General features: G+C 39.2%; 1 protein-coding gene and 1 gene segment (V, D, J or C); both read right to left on the bottom strand.

The window, feature by feature from the left end:
- LOC308697650 (immunoglobulin gamma-1 heavy chain-like) overlaps nt 1-7,824 on the bottom strand; it is a 460,983-nt gene extending 453,159 nt beyond the window's left edge. The window contains exons 1-3 of the mRNA XM_081377034.1: nt 7,782-7,824; nt 7,008-7,169; nt 5,190-5,493 (exon numbers count right to left, since the gene is read on the bottom strand). Of these exons, the coding sequence (XP_081233160.1) occupies nt 5,190-5,493; nt 7,008-7,169; nt 7,782-7,809 (494 nt within the window). The 5' untranslated portion in view covers nt 7,810-7,824. The remainder of the gene's footprint in view (nt 1-5,189; nt 5,494-7,007; nt 7,170-7,781) is intronic.
- Nucleotides 7,825-11,820: 3,996 nt separating this feature from the next.
- LOC308696030 (Ig heavy chain V region 914-like) lies at nt 11,821-14,110 on the bottom strand. The segment is given in 2 exons: nt 14,086-14,110; nt 11,821-12,131 (listed from the first exon to the last, which is right to left on the bottom strand).
- Nucleotides 14,111-18,884: the final 4,774 nt, after the last annotated feature.

The raw sequence follows: 18,884 nt of genomic DNA, 5'->3' as shown, positions 1-18,884 counted from the left end.
AGTCTGGCATGCCTCTGAAACCGTTGAAGGAGGAGTAGTACATTGTCCACTCGTTGTTCTGATGGAGTGGCTTTCATTGACCGTGAGTCCAGCGTGAGACCTAGGAACCCCACAGACTGACTTGGAATTAATCGGCTCTTGCTGAAATTCACAGAAAGGCCCAGTCGAGTAATATGTGCGAGCAGCTGTGTGATTTCTAACACTGCCTGCTCCTGAGAGTGGGAGCAAAGGAGCCAGTCGTCCAAGTATGGAAGCACCTGTAGCCCTGTGGCTTGATTTGGAGCCAGTGTGGCCGCCATGCACCTTGTGAAGACTCGTGGCGATAGAGAAAGGCCGAATGGGAGGACACGGAATTGATAGACCTGGTCCTGGAATGCAAATCGGAGGAACGGCCTGTGTTGAGGAGCAATTGGAATATGTAAGTAAGCATCCTTTAGGTCTACCGTAGTAAACCAGTGGTGCTGCTTGACCGCCTGAAGGACATCGGTTATGCGCAACATACGAAATGGTAAGATCTTCAGGAACTTGTTGAGGCCGCGAAGGTCGAGTATGGGCCTTACACCGCCATCTTTCTTTGGAATGAGGAAGTAAATGGAGAAGAACCCACCCAGCCGTTCTGACCAATCGACTGGTTCGATGGCACCTTTCTCTAGGAGTTGTGCTATTTGGAACTTGTGCTAGTTGTGCCTGTGGAACTCTCCTCAGGTCAGCAAACTGCTGCCTGGTCTGATTCACCTGGACACTACGCTCCAGTGTCTCCTGTGCAGCTGGCCCAAAAAGTTGCCCTGGAACTACTGGAAGGTCCCTTAGTGTTCTCATATATGCCTCAGACCAGGGGCGGATCTAGAAAAATATTTATGGGGTGGCGAGAGGGGGGCAGGAATTTTTGAGGGGTGGCAACATATGGCAGAAGTATATATACTGAATTTAAATCGCAGTTAAATTGGCCATAACTTTTAATTCGTTGCTGCCAATAGGGATGGGTATCGTTAAGGTTTTAACGGTATTACTACTCTTACCAATACTCCTTATCGATCCGGTACTTTAACGGTATTCTTATCGGTTCTTTTTGTTATATAAAAAAAGGGGGAAAAAACTATTATGAACACATTTAATATTGCTTTATATTTTGAAATGTAAAATAAATATCTATAGCAAAAGAAAAAGCAATGCTTTAACAAAACAAATAAAACATGCATGTTATGCAGAAGGGTGCAGGCTTTTGTGTTTTATATTCAGAAGACATAGGACACCAAAAACAAAGTACAAACACATGGTCAAACAAAAAAAGTAAACAATTAAACAAATATACAAATTATATACCCAGTGCTTTAATTTCAGTAATGTCGGCATTACTGTTCAGGAGTAATATGGGCTAAAAAGACATCTAATAAAGTCAGATTTAAAATAACACTGCATAGGTTATCATAGATTAAAGTTATAAAAGCCAAAATTATTCATTCAAGACCTGCGACTGATTTTCTCTTTGCCTTTTGTTGTTTGGTTCACATTAATGGAGCAATCGTCAGCAGGTTTATTAGACTGCTGCCCCTTTAAGACCAAATGCAGATCTAATCATTATTACGCATCATATTTTCTCCCAACTATTAACGCCCATTTAAGACATAAACTGTATTTAAGTGAATAAACTGTTTAAGTGAATCTCCAAGACAGCCATTTTGACATATTTGATCGTTTAGATGTGCACACGAAGCCCAAAATATACGTTGCTTGTCTCGGTAGTTGAACTTTTCTATTGTAAAACAGTCAAATATAAAACAAAAAATTCTACTTACATTTTACCAGGCATTCGTTAACTGAATCATTTTGACATTGATGAGCTAACGTTAGACCGCTGAACTTTTAGTCTTCCTAACAACAAACAGAGCGTGTGCATCAGATGTAGTGCATCAGAGCAGCATCAATAATAATAATATCAAGTGAATCTCTTATTTGCATCTTAAGTTTATTGCCAATAATGACAGGTTTGCGAACGTGAACTCGCGCAAAACACATCTTCAGCACAGCGACTCATTTAAACGCCTCTGATTGGCCGATGTGATCAACAGACATATCTGTGATTGGCTACAATGCTCAACGCTGCAAAAGCACGTCAAAAGTACCTTCAATGCAAAGGGAAAAATAAAAATAAAAATGTAATATGCACTGTTCATGATTAGGTAATCGCGGCCGCTGTAATCTTATTCACATTTGTTTTTCTGATTATTGCTTTGCTCTGTGAGAAAGACAATTTAACAACATATTCGGGGCTTTACTAAAAACATTCGGGGCTTAAGCCTTAGCCCAGCCCTAGCGCTGCCCCTCAATATTTTATATTTTTTATTAAGCTGTTCTTGTCTTTACTAAAATCAAAATTAGGCTAATCAAAGGGAAGAGTGCTCTTACAAATCACGAGGGAGCGATTTGACCGCTGATTTTGGCTAACGTATATAGACTCGCTGTTTTTGCTGATACTGAATCGTCTTTAGCATACAATACATTCATTACAAATGTAACTTTAAGTTAAACGTGTGTTTAAACTACACCTGGGGAAACTCACTTCACCTTCAGAGGCTCTGTCAGGGGCAGCTCAGTCTCTCCAGTCGGGTTGCAGGACCAACGCACCGCAGCAGACTTGCTGTGTGTGTGAGCCAGACTGAGCGAACGCCGCTCTGCACGTTTGAATCAGGGACGTAACTATTTGAGAGGCAGGGGGGAGGGGCGAATAATACATTTAAAATTAAAAATTAAATTGTTCACTTTTGGTAAATGTATTGGACATAGTGGTGGGTTGTTTTTGTAAGTACAGTTTTTGGATCATTAAAGTTAGGGGGGCAGCTGGGGGGGCAAGGCTCTAGAGTGGGGGGGCACCTCACACAAGGTGATTGTGCAAGCCAGACTTGGCGGCGTGCTTGTGTGAGCGTTGACATAAGCCTTCCCAGCTCTCTTGTCATGAATGCTATTGCCTGAAGGGAGGCATCACTTAAGTTTTGGTTAAAAGGATCACTCACTGATGATTGAAGGGACTGAGACAGGGCCAACATGAGATGGGAGAGAGAATTGCCAATGCGACCCATTCGTGCTGCCGTGTTATATGCCTGGATAAGATGATTATCTGTAATCCTGCATTGAGGCCGGGGGCAACAAACATTAGGCCTCAATACCTCCTCTGGGGAAAGAACAAAAGAGGCAATAAATGGATCAACCTTAGGCATCTGACCCAAGCCATAAATATCTGCATCCTGCATCGCAGCCAATGCCCTGCTTGCACTAGTGGGGTGTGTAAGAGACCTAGGGTTAGCCCAGCATCTTTGCAACTCCTCGATATAATCCTTTGATGGTGGAATTGTAAGCGGAGAGGGTTGCGCTGAACCTCTGAAAAAAGCACTAGAAGAGGTTGCCACCGCAGGGGCTGTGTCAAGACCCAAGCGAGCCAATGCCGCCTGAAGAGCTTGCTTCACCAGCTCTTGCTCTGACTGTGGACTTTCTGCAGATCCATGGCCAGCTTCCTGGGAGCCATCATGGGAGAATTGGGATTGATGATCAGATATAACCTCCACTTCTCTATCATCATCATCATCATAGAATTGGCTTTGAGAAGCCGCCATTGAAAGAACATCCTCCTCCCCAATAGGCGGCTCCATAGCAGGGCTTTCGACTGAGGATACTAGTCTCTCGCCCGGTTGCAACTTCATAAGCAAAGACTTAATCTGAGCAAACTCAGCCGTCAGCACATCCACCTTCTTCCCTAAAGGGTCTTCCTTGGATCTTTTACCAGCGGAAGCACCGATTGATTCAGTATTTTTACGCTTGCTTGTTGTTTTACGTGGTGGAGGTGGTGGTAGCGACTCTCCCAAAAGCCCTTCCACCATAGTTATCCTCGAAGTCCTCCTCTCCCAAGACATGACGCTACAATTCATGCAGGCGTCTTCTGTGAGGCCCTGTTTAAGGTGTTCTAGGCCTAAACAGGAAGGGCAGCAGTCATGCCCATCATCCGCCTGGAGAACAGCCATGCACAATGTGCAATTATGAGGTAACTTTTCCATTCTAGTTTCGGAAGATATTTGGTAGGTCGAGCGGAATCACTCTGACTGTCACTGTCCTAAGCAAGCCTTGCCAGAAAACTTACCAAAGAGAAATAATTTCCATACAATATATTATACACACACCATTATTGACGTGTACATGAAAATATACTATAACAAATCCTATACTATAATTAATGCGTGTATATTATTATGGCCCTTTCAACGAGCGAAAACACTCTGTCTAGCGACCAACACAATGCCAGGAAAACGAGAACGAACCCCAGCATAAATGTAAACAAACTCACCAGCAGTGTTGCTTTATTTCGTTATCAATAGAATCCCACTGAATCCGTTGCAGCCTCTGGAGGACGCGCAGTCGCGAGACACCAACAAATGCTTTCTGTTGCGAAGCTGTGAAGAACGGATTCGAGATTTTTTTTTTTTTTTTTTTTACATAATCTACGACCTGCATACATGCACACGAGAAGATTATAGGGACAGTCTGCAGGAAGTCACGGGGTTAAATAGGGGAGCACCCCGAGTCATCCTGGTCACGAGGGACATTGTTAGTATTAGACTCGACCTATGCATTTGCAATGAAAGATAGTATCCAGTGTGAAGCACTGCCTCTGGCGGTCAGGAAGAACGAAATAGAAAACTACGTGCGCCTATAGACTGAACATGTAATACGCATGTGCATGGCGCCACAGTTTTCACATATTTGCGTTTTTGTAGTTTACACTGAGAAACTTGCACTTTCAAACGCATTTTCAAATGGCCCTTAAAACGTGTTGTCGTGTTGTTAGTTGAAAACGGTGTCATGTAAACGGCCACAAAGGAAAAAGGGAATACAGAAACTACACTGAAACAGAGCATACATGTGACACACACAGTCGAGAACCAATTTTATAATGAAGCTACTCTAAAGCTGCTGTTGAATGAAGAATTATTTATGTTTCTTCAGACTTTCAAAATTGTACTGTCTGTTTCTTGGTCAAGAAGACAAAAGTTCATTGAGTGATCCTCAAAAAAGGCAACTAAGACTGCGTGGCAAGAGCGCCACCTCTTGGAAATACAACAGTACATCTGGATCATAAGTGAAGTCAACAGGAAAGGAAGTGGTTTTTGTATTGCTTTGACCCTGAACTCATTCACAGTGACGCTCTAGCACAGTAATACACAGCAGTGTCTTCAGTCTTGAGGCTGTTCATCTGTAGATACAGTTTACTGCTGGAGTCATCTCTGGACACTGTGAACCTTCCCTGGACTGACTGGGAATAGTAGATAGGAGAACTGGATGTGCCAATAGTTGCAACCCATTCCAGTCCTTTACCGTGACCCTGTCTCACCACAGCAGCATAGTAGTCACTGAATGTAAATCCAGAGGCGGTACAGACCAGCCGAAAAGATTCACCAGGTCTTTTTACCTCAGCCTGAGACTGAGTGAAGGTCTGACAGTGGATATCTGTGGAAGAGAGAGAAAAAAGACTAAAAAGTCAGAAAGATGTAAAACTAAAAAAAGAAAAAAAATGACCTGTTGTAGTGTGCTTTCTAAAATTATTTATATTATTGTTATTATTTAGAAATTAACAAACCATGTAAAAGTAGTAATATCAGGACAATAACTGAACTGATTATTGTTGTCATTGCTGTTTGATTCTCGTCTACAGGAACTACATACAGTCAGTGAACACGAACACGCAGAAATATACATCACAATTTTGCATGAACTCCTCCTCCAGTCTGTCAATGCTTGTTTGTACCTATGTGTATGAAAAACAGGAATTTGTGTACACAAATATATAGAAATAATGGTAGGAAGCAAAACAATTATTTGTTGCATAAATGTTTCAGAACGTTTCATAAATGTTAAATGATTATGGCTATTTGATATTTTTAAAGCATTTTTAGCGCAATTTTCCACCGGACAAAATTGCGATTGTTAACTCATGATTTCTGTTCTGTCTGTGCGCACCAATCTTGCACTTCTATCTACTCCTCAACCAGACCACCTAGAGACTTCGGGTTTTCGGCATTATGTTAAGGAAGGTCTAATCTCGGGAACGCACAAAAAAAATCCAGGAAAAGATTTTGGATTTCCTGGAAATTCCAGAAAAAAATCATTTTTTTGCAAATTTCTCGGCAACCATAATAGCTATCGAGTTGAAACAAATTGCAATCGATAGCTTCTAAAATGTACAATAATATTAGAAAAAAAGATTTGATCAAAAATCTTTCCTTTATGCTTCAAAAATTGAATTTTGAGTGTTGTGATCCCATGACGTGAGAAAATTGCGCTAAAACACTCACTGAGTTTTTATTACTTGTTTTGGATTGACAATTGCAAACAATTGGCAATTGAATTATACAAGCTATTGCCTCGGCCTACCAGGTGCGTAATTTGCCTTCAACTTTGGCCGTGAGGGCTCATTCCACTATAGGGGTATGGCATGGGACAAGCTCTTGTCCTAGCTTGTGCCTGAGACAGTTTCACATAGGGCAGGCATATTTGGTGCGTGGCATAGTGGGCATTCGTTCCCCAAAGTGTTGTTGTTCCCTCGGAAGGAACTTTATACTTCCGGGTATGCCGTCACATGTTACGTCATGACGCAACACCAATCAGGATTGGAATAGTTTAATTCATACTTCAGAGGCGTATGCTTAGGGAGCATCCCCAAAGTGTCGTTTTTACGACGCTGTGTCTCGTTCCCTTCTCAGGGAAGCTAACCCGAGACGTTTTATCTCAAGATGCACATCAGTAATGTTTTATTTTTTTATAAGGCATGTTTATAAAAGCTACTTAAATGTCCTAACTGAACTAAGGCCTTATCCTGGCTTAATCTAAGCCCTGTCTGTGAAACCAGGTCTAAATCAGCAGTCTTAAGGTAGCTTAACCATTAAAATATGTTCTTGTGTTTGTGTGTTTGTAAAAACAAAACAAAAACAAAAGGGTTTAGCTTATAGGAGAACTGGATGTACCAATATATGCAATCCACTCCAGTCCTTTACTGTGACCCTGTCTCACCACAGCAGCCCCGTAGCTGCTGAATGTAAATCCAGAGGCAGTACAGACCAGCCGAAAAGATTCACCAGGTCTTTTTACCTCAGCCTGAGACTGAGTGAAGGTCTGACAATGAATATCTGTGGAAGAGAGAGAAAAAAGACTAAAACGTCAGAAAGATGTAAAACTATGAAAAATAAAAATAATTACCTGTTGTAAAATTATTTATACATATATTATTGTTATTATTTAGATATTAACAAACCATGTAAAAGTAGTAATATCAGGACAATAATCGAACTGTCATTGCTGTTTGATTCTCCTCTAAAGGAACCACATACTAGCCTGACGTCGTCATACTCATATTCTAGTCAGAATGTGAGTCTGATACTTCTCCATAGAGATTTGATTATGGGGTGTGTCTCAACCGAACCAGGAAAAAAAATAACTCTGCACTCAATTGGATAGACCTACAACCAATCAGAGCAACGGAGTAAATGACGCATGTTCTTCATTCATATTTTCAACCAACAAAATGTCGCGGCTCTCTGTTCCTCTTTTAAAATGAATGCGCTGTGGATATCTTCTATAACAGACGCGATTGCGGAATCTACACATGATGTTTCATAAACAAAGTTCGGGAGGAGCACGTACAAATAATCAATCCAATATCAACTTGTCATCAAACAATACCATGTCTAACGTTACCCTATCTATCAGCATGAGGAAGCATATTCACTCTGTCAACTTACCTAACACTCCTTGACAGTTTTTCAGCATCCCTCCACCACCCCGAATCCTCACTCTTGTCTTGTTCTCTCACAACCAGGAATACGGGGAGTATGGCTACCGAGCCCACGGCCCTCTCCTCGGACAGCACGTCATATACGCATTTATTCTATCGACTTATTTGTGTGAAATCTTATATACGCATTTATTCTATCTGACTAATTTGTAAATGTGAACTCGTGAAATCTCAATTCTCCAGCAGCAGTCGTCTTTTGGTGACGTGGATGATTACGTTACCGTTGCTCATCTGTCCGTCATCGTATAAAGCCCGCCCTGACAATTTGATTGGTCCGAACAATTTTTTTTCGGGCATAATAGCTCCTCAACGGAGCGAGTCCAGACCGAACTTCCCGACCAAAAAATGTTGTGGGCGGGGTTCGGGCTGGCACCCAGGCTAACCACATACAGTCAGTGAACACGAACACACAGAAATATACATCACAGTTTTGCATGAACTCCTCCAGTCTGTCAATGCTTGTTTGTACCTATGTGTGTGAAAAACAGGAATTTGTATACACAAATTTATAAATAATGAAGACCATAATGCATAATGAAAGATATGGTACTATGATATGGATATGGCATAAAGATATGGCATAATGGTACTACATAAAGTAAGCAAAAAAAAAAAAAAAAGTGTTGCATAAATGTCATAAATGTTCAATGATTATGGCTATTTGATATTTTTAAAGCATTTTTTTGGATGGGTGAAAAGTGTGGATAGATGGATGTGTGATGACGGATGGTAGGCTATATCTGATTAATGTGTTCAGGTTTTTGTACAGAACTGTGTCTGGTTTAATCACTGTGTCTCTTGCACAGTAATACACAGCAGTGTCTTCAGCCTGAAAATTCTTTCCCTGTAGAAACACTGTGTTTTTGGACGTGTCCTGCGTGAAACTGATCTTGTTTTTTATGGAGTCTTTAATATTACTGCCACCACTACTGCAAAGATATCCCAGCCATTCCAGTGCTTTTCCAGTGGGTTGACGTATCCAGTTAATACAATAGCTTGATTCTGAAATCCTGCAGGAGATGGAGATTGACTCTTGAGGTTTCACAACCAAAGATGGAGGTTGAGTGAGCTCGACACAGTAAACACCACCTGAAAATAACAATGGAAGAATGTGTTATTAATTATGCCTCAAAACTTCTGTTAACAGTTATAAAGCTTATTTCATTCCCTTAGTATAAATAAATCATCAGTGAAGCTCACAGGATGCAGCTGCTGCCAGCAGTATAAGAGCTGATGAGAGGATCATGATTTGAAGTGAATGCAGCTTTATTACTCCTACTGATGCACAAAGTAAATACTCCTCTTTTATATAGAGAGCAAGTATTGAATTTGCATACAGCTCTTCGGTTGTCCAAGATTTTGTGATTGGTCATTTATTTGGTAGATAATAATTGCTTTCCACAAAAGATAACAATATCTGGGACCACATAAACATGAAGAAAACTGGAAAGATGCATTATAGCACTTTAAGACTGTTTGTTTGTTTGTTTTAAAGTTTTGTTAAGGTATAAACGTGTCTCTCAAGTGTAATAAAAGCATTGGTAAAATAAATCTACTGTAGTTAATTAAAAAAATATTCTTCAAATGTTATTTTTAGCTACAGTCTGTTGTCTACAGGAGAATTATTTTACCAATACTTTCATCACACTCCTGACAGACAACTTACATAAAGCAGTGTTTGAATAATGGATGAAGTACATTGTATATTCTTACATTACTGAAAACATTGCCCACCGGTTTCAAAGACAAGGCTTAAGCCTATAGTCCCAGACTAAAATGCATGTTTGAGCTGTTTTAACGGAAAGCAACTTGCACTGACATATATGTCACTGCCATAGTTCCCTTTCGAGGGAACTCGCACTGCGTCGTAAGAACGACACTTTGGGGACGCTCCCTAAGCATACGCCTCTGAAATATGAATAAAACTATTCCAATCCTGATTGGTGTTGCGTCATGACGTAACATGTGACGGCATACCTGGAAGTATAAAAAGTGATGCCGGCACACACATGCGTTAGCTTTCGCTCTTCAGCAAGCGTTCTCTGTTGTTGTCTGTACTATTTGGTGTTGTCTGTCTCATATCAGATCATTATGGCGAGTGAACAGTTCAGACGATATGTGCACCCCTGCCCTAGATTCCTAACGAGTGGGCTGGTTCATGTCTGCACTCAATGGCTATTCTGCAGGCATACCAGGCCGACCTTTTAAAGGACTTGGGCGAGGGACCAACTCCTGAAGATATTGCAGAGTTGCGTAAAACCACAGATTTGTCTCTCCGGGCTACTAAGGAGATGGCCCGTGCCATTGGCCGCTCCATGGCAGCTCTTGTAACCACGGAGAGACATCTGTGGCTGAACTTATCTGGAATAAAAGAGAAGGATAAGTCGTTTCTCCTGGATGCGCCGCTCTCACCTTCTGGCCTGTTCGGTGACGCAGTAAACACTGTCGTTGACAGGTTTCAGGAGGCGAGGAAGCAATCCCTCGCCGTTCAAGATCCAAGTCCAAGTAGGCTGTACCGAGTGGTCAGCCTCAGCCGTCAACAAGCTTCTTGTACCGTTAGTACGTATGGTGTCCGTATGCGGTCCTCTAGGGCCCTCTACTCGGGAGTGCCCCTCCAGGAGATCTGTGAGGCAGCCGGTTGGGCTACCCCACACACCTTTATCAGGTTTTACAGTCTGCACCTCCCCAACATGCCGGGTGCACGAGTGCTCTCTCGTCCTAGCTTGTGCCTGAGACAGTTTCACGTAGGGCAGGCATATTTGGTGCATGGCATAGTGGGCATTCGTTCCCCAAAGTGTCATTCTTATGATGCAGTGCGAGTTCCCTCAGTGAGAGTTCCCTCGGAAGGAACTTTATACTTTATACAGGATTGGAATAGTTTCATTCATCCTTCAGAGGCGTATGCTTAGGGAGCATCCCCAAAGTGTCGTTCTTACGACGCTGTGTCTTGTTCCCTTCTAAGGGAGCAAGGGTTACAGACGTAACCCGAGACGTTTTATCTCAAGATGCATTTACATTTAGTCATTTAGCAGACGCTTTTGTCCAAAGCGACTTACAAATTAGGACTAAATTAAGCGAGTCATTGTGAAGAGGCAAAAACAACAGAAGAAGTGCTCAAAATACGAAGTTCAGGCATTGGTCAGAGTAGCATAAGCCCGATTAGCGGGGATTAAAAGAAAAGGAACGAATTTTTTTTTTTGTTTTTTTTTTTAGGTTAAGTGCTCACGGAAGAGATGGGTTTTCAGCTGTCTTTTGTCAGGGATTCTGCATTCCTGATGAGGGTGGGGAGAGTATTCCACCAGCATGGAACCGTGAATGAGAATGTTCTGGAAAGTGATTTTGTGGCTTTCTGTAATGGAACCACGAGACGTCGCTCATTGACCAATCGTAGGCTTCTGGTAGGGATGTAGGCTCGTAGGAGTGAGTGAAAGTAGGAGGGAGCTGAGCCTGTGCTCTCTCCTACTTTCTACTGATGTGCATCCCTCCTATATCAGTAATGTTTCTTTATAAGGCATGTTTATAAAAGCTACTTAAATGTCCTAACTGAACTAAGGCCTTATCCTGGCTTAATCTAAGCCCTGTCTGTGAAACCAAGTCTAAATCAGCAGTCTTAAGGTAGCTTAACCATATATGTTCTTGTGTTTGAGTGTTTGTGAAAACAAAACAAAAAGAAAAGGTTTTTCTTTGTTTCTTTGACTCTTTTATTTTTATTTATTTATTTATTTATTTATGAAAATTATCTGAAAATAATCATCTCTGATCAATGCAATAGGTGTGTATAGATTTTACACACACAAAAAAATCCATACATAAAAAGAAAGCAAAGAAAAAACAAAAGTTAATTTAGTGATGCTCAAAACAGTCAGATAAGACTACTTGACGAGTGCCACTGCTTGGAAATGCAACAGTACAACAGTACATCTGGATCATAAGTGAAGTCAACAGGAAAGGAAGTGGTTTTTGAATTGCTTTGACCCTGAACTCATTCACAGTGACGCTCTAGCACAGTAATACACAGCAGTGTCTTCAGTCTTGAGGCTGTTCATCTGTAGATACAGTTTACTGCTGGAGTCATCTCTGGACACTGTGAACCTTCCCTGGACTGACTGGGAATAGTAGATCTCATTGGATGTGCCAATAGTTGCAACCCATTCCAGTCCTTTACCGTGACCCTGTCTCACCACAGCAGCCGCGTAGCTGCTGAATGTAAATCCAGAGGCGGTACAGACCAGCCGAAAAGATTCACCAGGTCTTTTTACCTCAGCCTGAGACTGAGTGAAGGTCTGACAGTGAATATCTGTGGAAGAGAGAGAAAAAGACTAAAAAGTCAGAAAGATATAAAACTATAAAAAAGAAAAAAAATGACCTGTTGTAGTGTGCTTTCTAAAATCATTTTTATATATATATATATTATTGTTATTATTTAGAAATGAACAAACTATGTAAAAGTAGTAATATCAGGACAATAACTGAACTGATTATTGTTGTCATTGCAGGAACCACATACAGTCAGTGAACACGAACACACAGAAATATACATCACAGTTTTGCATGAACTCCTCCTCCAGTCTGTCAATGCTTGTTTATACCTATGTGTATGAAAAACAGGAATTTGTATACACAAATTTATAAATAATGAAGACCATAATGCATAATGAAAGAGCATAATAGTACTACATAAAGTAAGCAAAAACCCTTTAATGCATGAATTATAATAACCTCAGTGAGGATTTTTTTCCTATGTGTTTTTATTGCTCTTAGGGCATGAAAAACAAGAATTGATTTTTGTTTTATTTTTTTACACATTTTTCAAAGAGATCTTCAGATGTCCACTTGAGTGGACAGCATGTGGTTATGGTTTAAACTGAAGATATACTGTATTAAATATAAGACAATAATCAAACAGATAAAGTATGTGAATTTAACAAACTAATCAATACAATTACATCAAATCATGTGAAAACTATAAAATATATACAAAAAATATAAATGCGAAATATTGCAAAGGCTTCATACAAGTTGCACTTCGCGTATCTTTGATATCAGAACATGAGGACATGATTCCATCAGAATTTTCTACAGCCTGTCAAGGTACAACTGTGGAAACCACTCAGATGCTCCCTCCAGTGCACCAGAGTATGGAGATTTGCCCTTATTAGCTGATAATTCTGATTATGTTCAAGATGGACATGCACATTTCTATCATAGCCCTCCTCTGAGAAAACCTAGCGATACGTTTTTTCAATCTCATCTGAAATGATCAGTGTTGGGGGTAACGCATTACAAGTAACATGCATAACACATTCAGATTATTTTTTTGATGTTACAAGTAAAGTAATGTGGGTAACCCTTCCTTTTACAGTCCCCTAATACACTGTAAAAAAATTCTAACCCTCCCAAATCAAAAATTTCAAGTGACCGATAACATCTAAATTTTTCAATTGGCCCAAGTGCAATTCTGTAAATTTCAATTGGCCCAAGTGAAAATCTGTCAATTTAATTTTATTTACAGAATTTCACTTGGGCCAATTGAAAAATTTAGATGTTATCGGTCACTTGAAATTTTTGATTTGGGAGGGTTAGAAATTTTTTACAGTGTAGGTTTAGTACCTATGATCACGCGCGGACTTTCGGACTTCGACCGAAAACAGGATGTAACAGGTATGTGCGCTGGCTGAATAAACATCATTTTTATTCATATCTTTCACATCTACTGCAGTCAGATTCACCCGCGTTCACTCTGAAGGAATCACTCACATGACCTGGGCACTTGTAATGACACATCAAGGATGTTAAGAGACTAAAAGCAGGTTTAAAACTTGCCCCATTGAAGTCAACAGGGTGCAAATTTTAAAAAGAGGATAACACGTTGTTGGCAACACCGATTTTTGTCGTTGTTCTCTGTACTGACAGCACTCCAAATGTACAAAAAAATGAGCTCAATGTTAAAATTGACCGGAGTTCTCCTTTAAGGTAATTAGTATGCAATTTCAGAGAAACTACCAGGGAAAAAAAAACACCACTGTTAAATATCAACTCAACAAAGTACTGTGTACTTATTACCTGTTTAGGTTGGTAATAACTCAAATTTAATTGTGTACTTCCTCAGAATGTAGGCAATATTTAGAAACACCTCCAGTATTACCCATCAATTCAAGTTAGGTTTGTAGTTGTCCTAGGGTTATGTTGGTAACAGTCCATGTTTATTTATTACTATCTTGAAATTAAGACGGTAGTTTCCAATAAATTACCTTGTCTTACATAGTTGTTGTTCATTGCTACATTTATAGAGGGTTTATCAAATAATTTACCTTACACTTACCTGGTAACTACCGCGCAGGAACAGTTTTCTTTACGTTAATAGAACGTTCCCTATAGGTTAGGGGAACGTTCCGGGAACGTTGCCGAAAGGTTCTCGGAACGTTCCCGGAAGGTTCTCGGAACGTTCCCGGAAGGTTCTCAGAACGTTCCCGGAAGGTTCTCAGAACGTTCCCTATAGGTTAGGGGAACGTTCCGGGAACGTTGCCGAAAGGTAACGAAAGGAAAAATAAATTAAAAATCTTTAATATTTATATCATTTCTATATTATAATTTATAATATAAGTATAACATAAATTATAAATCTAAATTAGGTTGTAAAGTGAGTTGAAAATACGTCTTTTTCAGGCCTAATTTCAACCGTGAATAAATGAATATATTTAATATTCATAATAAAACAATTAATAAAAGATTTGCAGACCATTTATTGACACATCAGATACATCTTTCACATAAAAAACACGTTCCTGATCACATCTTAAGCCTGCATTTGATAAAGCATACCCTAAAAACAGTTATATTGTGAAATATTACTACAATAAAAATAACTTTTCATAAATATACAAATATATAGTAATGTGTAATTTATTCATGTGATGCAAAGCTGAATTTTCAGCATCATTACTTCAGTCTTCAGTGTCACATGATCCTTCAGAAATCATTATAATATGATGATTTGATTCTCAAAAAAAATTAATTACTATCAGTTGTACGGCTTCATATTTTTGTGGAAACTACGATACAGTTTTCAGTATTCTTTGAATAGAACTTTCAAAAGAGCAGCATATATTTGAAACATAATTTTTTTTAAACAATTTTAAAGTTTTTACTGTGACTTGTCAAATTTTTCTTTTCTTTATAAACATTTTTTCAAAACAATAAATCTTAAAAATATTGAAAATGTTTATAAAACAGAACAATGACCAATTATAACCAAATTAGAAAACAGTAAAGGGATAGTTCATACAAAAATGTAAATTCTGTCATTAATTACTGACCCTCATGTCGCTCCAAACCCATAAGACTTTTGTGGAGAACACAAATGAAGATATTTTTAACAGATGCCTTGTGTGCGCAAACAATTACGTCTTTATTCACAAATGATGTATCTCTCTCTCGCCAACACAACCCTGATGAATCGTGGTGCTCCGTGAACACGTGTCAGAGATGTATATTTTGTGAATAAAGATGCAATGTTTTTTTTTTTGCACACACAAAGCATTCACTTCATAAAGTTGAGGTTAAACCACTAGTCATATTGATTATTGTTATAATGTCTTTACTACCTTCCCAGCTAACAATTCTTGGTTCCCATAACGTAAGTTTTTGGTACCCAGAACATTCTCAGAATGTTAGTTTATGGTTCCCAGAACGTTATTTTTTATGGTAACCACCCAGCAACGTTCTGGGAACGTTATTTTATTGTTACATAAAAATAAAACCAAAAAAGAACGTTCCCCTAACGTAAGTATTTGGTTCCCAAAAAAATAACCAAAAAATAACATTAGGGGAACGTTCTGTGTTAACTGGGTTGAAAGTTGTAGTTGCATAAACTGTGAAATGGAGGGCCAGAAAGCTCTCAGATTTCATTAAAAAGATCTACATTTGTGTTTCAAAGATGAACGAAAGTCTTACAGGTTTGCAACGACATGAAGGTGAGTGATGAAAATGTTTGGTAATGTTTGACGCATTAGGTAAATCAGTTCCTCAGGGGCACCAGTAGATCTCTGACTGATCTCTGATCTGCTCCTTCCACCATCCCAATCCTGGATTATTGAGCCACGACAGAAGTTTCCACTTTGAATGCTTTAGCCTGGCTGTGTTTTCTCCAGCATCTAAAATGAGAAAAAAAACAATAACCAAAATGTAAATGTAAAAAAACAATGGTTGTCCAAAATGTAAAGTATACACTTGAGTTTTCCCTCTACATATTTGTGCAAGATTTCAGTCATAGATAAATTGTGAACGTTTGCTTGATTAGACATTACCTGTCTAGCGACGTATGTTTATGCTGACATATAATATTGGTTTGTGTTTTAAAATCAGCTATCACATGTCACCACTAGGGAGCGCTTTTTGCTGGATTTATGCCATGTAGGTATTGCGAACGTATGATATTAAAATAATAACCTGCAGAGAACGTTCCCAGAACGTTCTCTTTAGGTTATAATAATAACCTGCAGGAAACGTTCTGGGAAGGTTCTCTTTAGGTTATAAAATTACAACCTGCAGGGAACGTTCCCAGAACGTTCTCTTATAAAAATAAAACCTAAAAATAACCTGCAGGGAACGTTCTGGGAAGGTTCTCTTTTGGTTATAAAATAATAACCTGCAGGGAACGTTCCCAGAACATTCTCTTTAGGTTATAAAAATAAAACCTACAGAGAACGTTCCTAGAACGTTCTTATTTGGTTCCCAAAAAAATAACCAAATGGGAACCATATGGGAACGTTAGGGGAACGTTCTGTGTTTACTGGGGTGCAACTGTACTGTAAAATGAAGCCTTGTTTATTTCCATGGTATTACCGGAATTGTACCATATAATCTGATCATTCCCTGCATAGTCACAATTTTTTTTTTACCTCGTATGTCCTGCAACGTTACCAAGGAAAACATGACAATTTACTCAGTAAGTAAAGTGAAACTGTACTGTAAAAGGAAGTATGGCAAGCCGTTTTAGCTTAAATTGTACCCAGCGTTACTCGTCGTAATTGCATTTTTACTAGTAAGAATTCAATTAGAGAGCTCTACAATTAAATTCTTACTAGTAGCAATTACAATTAGAGAGCTCTCTAATCCAATTATTACTAGTAAAAATTACAATTAGAGAGCTCTCTAATTCAATTATTACTAGTAAGAATTCCAATTAGAGAGCTCTACAAATGAATTATTACTAGTAATATGTCTCCATTGACTTCCATTCATTTTTAATTACGGAGCTCTACAATTGAATTGTTACTAGTAAGAATTACAATTGGAGAGCTCTACAATTGAATTGTTACAAGAAAGAATTACAATTAGAGAGCTCTCTAATTCAATTCTTACTAGTAACAATTCCAATTAGAGAGCTCTACAAATGAATTATTACTAGTAATATGTCTCCATTGACTTCCATTCATTTTTAATTACGGAGCTCTACAATTGAATTGTTACTAGTAATATGTCTCCATTGACTTCCATTCATTTTTAATTACGGAGCTCTACAATTGAATTGTTACTAGTAAGAATTACAATTAGAGAGCTCTACAATTGAATTGTTACAAGAAAGAATTACAATTAGAGGGCTCTCTAATTCAATTATTACTAGTAAGAATGCAGTTACAGAGCTCTCTAATTTAATTTTTACTAGTAAAAAAACAAATTAAAGATATGTATAATTGCAGAGTTCTGTAATTGAATTAAAGAGCTCTGCAATTGCATTCTTACTAGTAACAACTGAATTAGAGAGCTCTCCAATTGGAATTGTTACTAGTAATAATTGAATTAGAGAGCTCTCTATTTAAATTGTTACTAGTAAGAATTGAATTAAAGAGCTCTGCAATTGCATTCTTACTAGTAACAATTGAAATAGAGAGCTCTCTAATTGAATTAAAGAGCTCTGCAATTGAGTTGTTACTAGTAAGAATTGAATGAGAGAGCTCGCTAATTGTAATTCTTACGAGTAACAATTGAAATAGAGAGCTCTCTAATTCAATTGTTACTAGTAAGAATGCAATTGTAGAGCTCTTTAATTCAATTATTAGTAGTAACAATTCAATTAGAGAGCTCTACAATAGCTATTCCTACTAGTAACAACTGCATTGTGGAGCTCACTATTCAGTGCCATCTCATTATGATAATCGTGCCTATGGCAAGCCGTTTTAGCTTTAATTGTACCCAGCGTTACTCGTCGTAAATGCATTTTTACTAGTAAGAATTCAATTAGAGAGCTCTACAATTCAATTCTTACTAGTAGCAATTACAATTAGAGAGCTCTCTAATTCAGTTATTACTAGTAAGAATTACAATTATAGAGCTCTCTAATTCAATTATTACTAGTAACAATTTGGAATAAAAGAGAAGGATAAGTCGTTTCTCCTGGATGCGCCGCTCTCACCTTCTGGCCTGTTCGGTGACGCAGTAAACACTGTCGTTGACAGGTTTCAGGAGGCGAGGAAGCAATCCCTCGCCGTTCAAGATCCAAGTCCAAGTAGGCTGTACCGAGTGGTCAGCCTCAGCCGTCAACAAGCTTCTTGTACCGTTAGTACGTATGGTGTCCGTATGCGGTCCTCTATAGGGCCCTCTACTCAGGAGTGCCCCTCCAGGAGATCTGTGAGGCAGCCGGTTGGGCTACCCCACACACCTTTATCAGGTTTTACAGTCTGCACCTCCCCAACACGCCGGGTGCACGAGTGCTCTCTCGTCCTAGCTTGTGCCTGAGACAGTTTCACGTAGGGCAGGCATATTTGGTGCGTGGCATAGTGGGCATTCGTTCCCCAAAGTGTCGTTCTTATGACGCAGTGCGAGTTCCCTCGGAAGGAACTTTATACTTCCGGGTATGCCGTCACATGTTACGTCATGACGCAACACCAATCAGGATTGGAATAGTTTCATTCATACTTCAGAGGCGTATGCTTAGGGAGCGTCCCCAAAGTGTCATTCTTACGACGCAGTGTCTCGTTCCCCTCTAAGGGAACAAGGGTTACAGACGAGACGTTTTATCTCAAGAAGTATTTACATTTAGTCATTTAGT

Source organism: Scardinius erythrophthalmus (genome assembly GCF_964197995.2).
Source record: "Scardinius erythrophthalmus genome assembly, chromosome: 1".
Classification (NCBI taxonomy): Eukaryota; Metazoa; Chordata; class Actinopteri; order Cypriniformes; family Leuciscidae; genus Scardinius; species Scardinius erythrophthalmus.
The sequence above is the reverse complement of the archived record's forward strand: the minus strand, read 5'-3'. Positions and strand labels throughout refer to the sequence as shown.